The sequence below is a fragment of the Mastomys coucha genome, unplaced genomic scaffold (assembly GCF_008632895.1).
Source record: "Mastomys coucha isolate ucsf_1 unplaced genomic scaffold, UCSF_Mcou_1 pScaffold18, whole genome shotgun sequence".
Lineage (NCBI taxonomy): Eukaryota > Metazoa > Chordata > Mammalia > Rodentia > Muridae > Mastomys > Mastomys coucha.
Window position 1 is genome coordinate 98,624,568 of NW_022196900.1, and position 4,418 is coordinate 98,628,985.

General features: G+C 50.2%; 1 protein-coding gene across 2 annotated transcripts in view; it reads right to left on the bottom strand.

Annotated features, from left to right (window-relative positions):
• Positions 1 to 4,418, bottom strand: part of Tmem51 (transmembrane protein 51) — a 51,080-nt gene that overhangs the window by 3,137 nt on the left and 43,525 nt on the right. For both annotated transcript variants that reach the window (XM_031379364.1, XM_031379363.1), the window contains exon 2: positions 2,467 to 2,996. In XM_031379364.1, the coding sequence (XP_031235224.1) occupies positions 2,467 to 2,807 (341 nt within the window). In that variant the 5' untranslated portion in view covers positions 2,808 to 2,996. The remainder of the gene's footprint in view (positions 1 to 2,466; positions 2,997 to 4,418) is intronic.

Genomic DNA, 4,418 nt, shown 5'->3' on the forward strand with positions numbered 1-4,418 from the left:
AGGAGGGGGGAGGGAGGAGGGGAAGGAGGAGGAGGAAGAAGAAGAGATAAGAAAGGAAGGAAGGAAGGAAGAAAGAAAGAAAACGAGGCCAGTATTTCTGACATAAAGCACCCTCCCTCCTCGCTATCTATCTATCTATCTATCTATCTATCTATCTATCTATCTATCTATATCTCATCTAAGGGAACAAAATACAAACTTTGCAAACCCCTCCTCCTGCATTCCCTAAAACAAAACAAAACCCCTAATCTTTCCACCTAGAGGCAATTATGGTGAGTACCGTGGTCCCCTAACTGTCTGCTACTGTCCTTCTCTCCCCACCCACAGTGTCTCATGGGCTGGGCTCTTCCTAAAGGCTATGCCACTATCATGACTCATTCTCAATGTTGAGGGGGTTGCTCCTCATTAAAGAACACCGCCAGCCTTGGCTAGGGAAATCGTCTGTCTGTCTGTCTGTCTGTCTGTCTGTCTGTCTGTCTGTCTGTCATTTATCTGTGCATGCCCACCCAGGGGCGTGTGTCATGGTACACATGTGGAGGTGAGAGTCAAGCTTTATGTGGGTTCCTGAGATCAAACTTAGGCTATCAGGCTTGGCGGGAGGCTCTTTTAGCCACTGAACCATTTTGCTGGCCCCATAATGTCTGTGTCACATCATCCTTGTAATTCTCCGATGCTAGAGGCTGCCTGTCTTGGCTAACATAGGTGAGAGAGGGGGTTTGGAGGACCAAGCTTCTTTTTGTTTGCATCCCAGGATTAATGAGGTGGAAGAGCTATAAAATCATTGCTTGTAACTTGTCTGTTTTCTGACGAGTATGTTCATCATTTGTGTTGATTCATGGGGTTCTTTTATGATGGAGGGAGGGGTTCATCCTCATTGTCATCTTGAGATTAGGCATCACCTAGGAGACACATCTCTGGGATGTCTATGAGGGTCGCTGGCAGTAGATGAAGCCCTGAGTCAATGTGCATTGTTTACATAAATAGGACCATGTCAAGAATACCAGTGTCCCAGACTAAGAGACGGCAAGGCCTTCGTCCTGGTCTAGGGTTGACCAGTAGGAGCAGAAAGTACTGGTTGTAGTTTCCTCCCCATGACTGCAGCCTAAGGCTTCTTCCCCACAGAGACTCCCTAAGATGGTGAGTTTCCTGGCTGTTGCTGGTGCCCCTGCATTGGAGTGTGCATGACCCACTCAAGCCCAAATTTACATGTGGTTGTCATGTGTTCATTCCCTGTAGCCCCATCAAGTCCAAAGCCATGCAGGTGGAGGCTAGGGGTGTTTCCAGAAAGGTTTAACTGAGTAGGGTAGATCCACCCTGACTTAACTGTGAGCAGCGTCATTTATGGGCTCCGTCTGGATGAAGAGGGGAAAGAAGACAGGCACCTGAACACTGGCATGCATCTCTCTGCTTCCTAGTTCCCATATGATGTAACCAGCCACCCCAGGCTCCTGTGGCCACACCTCCCCATCCACAATGGGCCCTAGCCTCAAACTGAGAGACAGAATAAACCCTCCCATCCTTAAGTCAACTCTGTGTATTTAGCCAGAACAATGAGAAGAACATCCAGTACAGATGCTGTGCTGACTGCCTATGCTTGTCAGCTTGACACTAGCTAGAGCAGTGGTTCTCAACCTTCCTAATGCTGCGACCCTTCAATACAGTTCCTCATGTTTAATATGGTTCCCCAACCATAAAATTATTCCCACAACTGTAATTTTGCTGCTGTTATGAATTGTAATATAAATATTTTTGAAAATGGAGATTTGCCAAAGGGATAGCGCTCCACTGATTTAGCATCACTTGGGAGCCAGGCCTCTGAGAATGCCTGCATCTGTGTGTGCAGGACGTGGTCTTGACTATGTCGATGAAGGTGGGAAGGTATACCCTGAATATGGGTGGTAGCATTTCATGACTGGATGAAAAGGAGGTACAGAGCCGAGTGCAGGACTGTCTATATGCATTAGCTCATCGCTCTCTATTCTTGACAGTGGGGGTCCTGCCTTCTTGACTCTCCCAAAATGATAGACAGAGACCTGCAATTGTGAGCTAAATAAATCCTTTCTCCCTCAAGTTGCGTTTGTTAGAGGGCTTTGATCACAGCAACAGAAATGAAACTTAAGGGAGATGCCAACTTTTATTACATATGCCCCATCTATTGTTTATCATTTGAATATGTTTATGATATTTTTGGCCCGGTGAAATATTGTGTCTTGACCTTTTAAAATCAAAGTAGACACACACAGGACCTGGGACAGAGAGACAAACAAGCAACCTAGAGCCCTGGGTCCCTAGGCCCCACCAGTTTCTGTGCTAAGCCTCATAATTCACCTAAGCCACGGGATTTGGGAAGCCTGCATCTAGTAAGCGCAGGGTATTTGTAAAAAATGATATGAGGCACCTTCCCAGAGGAGCGTGGAAATACAGACTCCTAAGCTGAAGGGAGCGGTCAGGTCACTTGGCTCTCACCTGTCTTCCTCTTGGGAGGGGGGCACCGTTCCTGCCTGCTGCTGAATTCGGGCCAGCTCCTCACTCTGCCGCAGCCTCCTTCTGTCTCGGATGCTCAGGCAGATGGATAGCAGCAACAGCATCATACCAGCCCCGACCAGAACGTACGCCACTGAAAAAGTCTTGTTCTTGAGGATGCCCCCGCCTCCCTCTGTCTTGTTGGCCTGAGACGTTGGCTTCTCCGCAGGGCTGAAACCAGGAACCAGGTTCCACATGGCCATGATGACCCCAAGGACCAGCATCCCCAGGCCGATGGCCGTCAGCGCGTAGTGTGAGCCGTTAGCCTTGGACTGGGCCATCATGGCAGCGGACCAGGGCAAGACCCGGCTCAAAGAGAGAAAATAAATTAAAAAGTAGTAGTGCCAACAGACACTACGTCCACACAGCAAAGAAACTCTCCTCTGTCCCCGTGGAAAATCATCCGTGGACTCTCAAGCGACGGCTCTCTTCAAATGCCAGGCCTCTAGGTGTGGATGGAGCGGACGAGAGATCTGAAAAGGGAATAAGAGATTATCAGCTCTGTCGTGGGGAGGTTCTCTGGGAAGGAGGTACCAGGCAGGGCTGAGCCACCAGTCTCCACCCTGGCCTCACCTCTAATACATTCCAGATGTTCCAGCCACCACCCCTGTGCTAGAAGGGAAAAGCAGATCTGTCCCTGCAGGAGGCCAGTAAGGTCAGTGCTCAGAGTAGCTGCCACATGCTGTGAGGTTTAATAAAGCGTGGTCTGCTCTCAGGCCTCATGGGAGAGATGGCATTGCTAGGCCAGGATCAGTCGGATCCCAGTCACCTGGGGACGTGGGAGGGGTGGGGGTGCTGGAGTTAACGATGAGTCCTATCCAGTTAGCCTGCTGGGCTCAGTATACTACCCTCATTGCCTCCCTATTTATTGTCTTGGAGGGGAAAAGAAAATCCCTTTTCTTAGAATGATGAGCATGCCCCTCCTTGGCCACGTGGTCTTACCACCTTGGTCTGCACATCCCCTCCAAGTACCCCTGCAGTTACCTGGTCACTCCCTCCCCTTCAGTTACCCCTGCAGTTACCCAGTCACCCCCTTTCTGGGCATTCCACTAGCTACTGGGGTGGGCCTGTCTTCCAGTGGTCCCTTGCTTGTCTCTCGGCCCTCCACACAGCAAGCGTCTCAGTTGAGTGTGTGTGCTCACATCCAGTGAAATGGCTGGAGACCGTAAGGCAGCTCAGGAAGACAAGTGTTGCCTTAGCCCCATCTCCCTCACTTCCCAAAGGAGGCAGAAGTCTTCACACTCCTCATCTTCTGTGTCCAGGAGAACCCCTAAACCAACCCAAACAACCAAATCCCTCTTCCGGTGAAGCCGCACAAAGACCCATGGGAACTGGGATTCCAGAGCCCTCGGTGACCAAGGAGCCTAGAGGCAAGGCATCAAGGCTGTAGTTTAGGACAGATTTGGAGATCACGGAGGAGGGAGGGCACAGCCCCAGTCTGCCTAGCTTTCAGTCAGAAGGTGGGCAAGCAGCATTGCTGAGCAGGATCGTCCGGTCGCCCTCAGATGGGCAGGCCTTGTTTTCAATCCCACATTCTTTCCAACCTTTCTGAAAGCCCAGCTGATCGGGGCCCCTGAAACGTGATGCGGCAGTGATGTTTTCTTGCTAAACTTTCACCTTCATCTGAAACTCTCCGCTTTGTTAAAAATTACTCTAAAAATATCTGGGACAACATCCTCTCTCAGCTTGAAGTCCTCGCCTTCTCTTTCTTCCACCCAGTAAATGTTTCTGGTGCATCTGGCTACCTGCAAGTTGTATGGGAGAAGCTGCAGATGCCTGGGTGAAGACAGGAAGGGGACGCTCGGGAAGCAGAGACAAGGAATGACAAGGAATGAAGGAACGAGTGCGAGCTCTGGAGCTGGGCAGCGTGTGTGTGCGTGTGTGTGTGTGTGTGT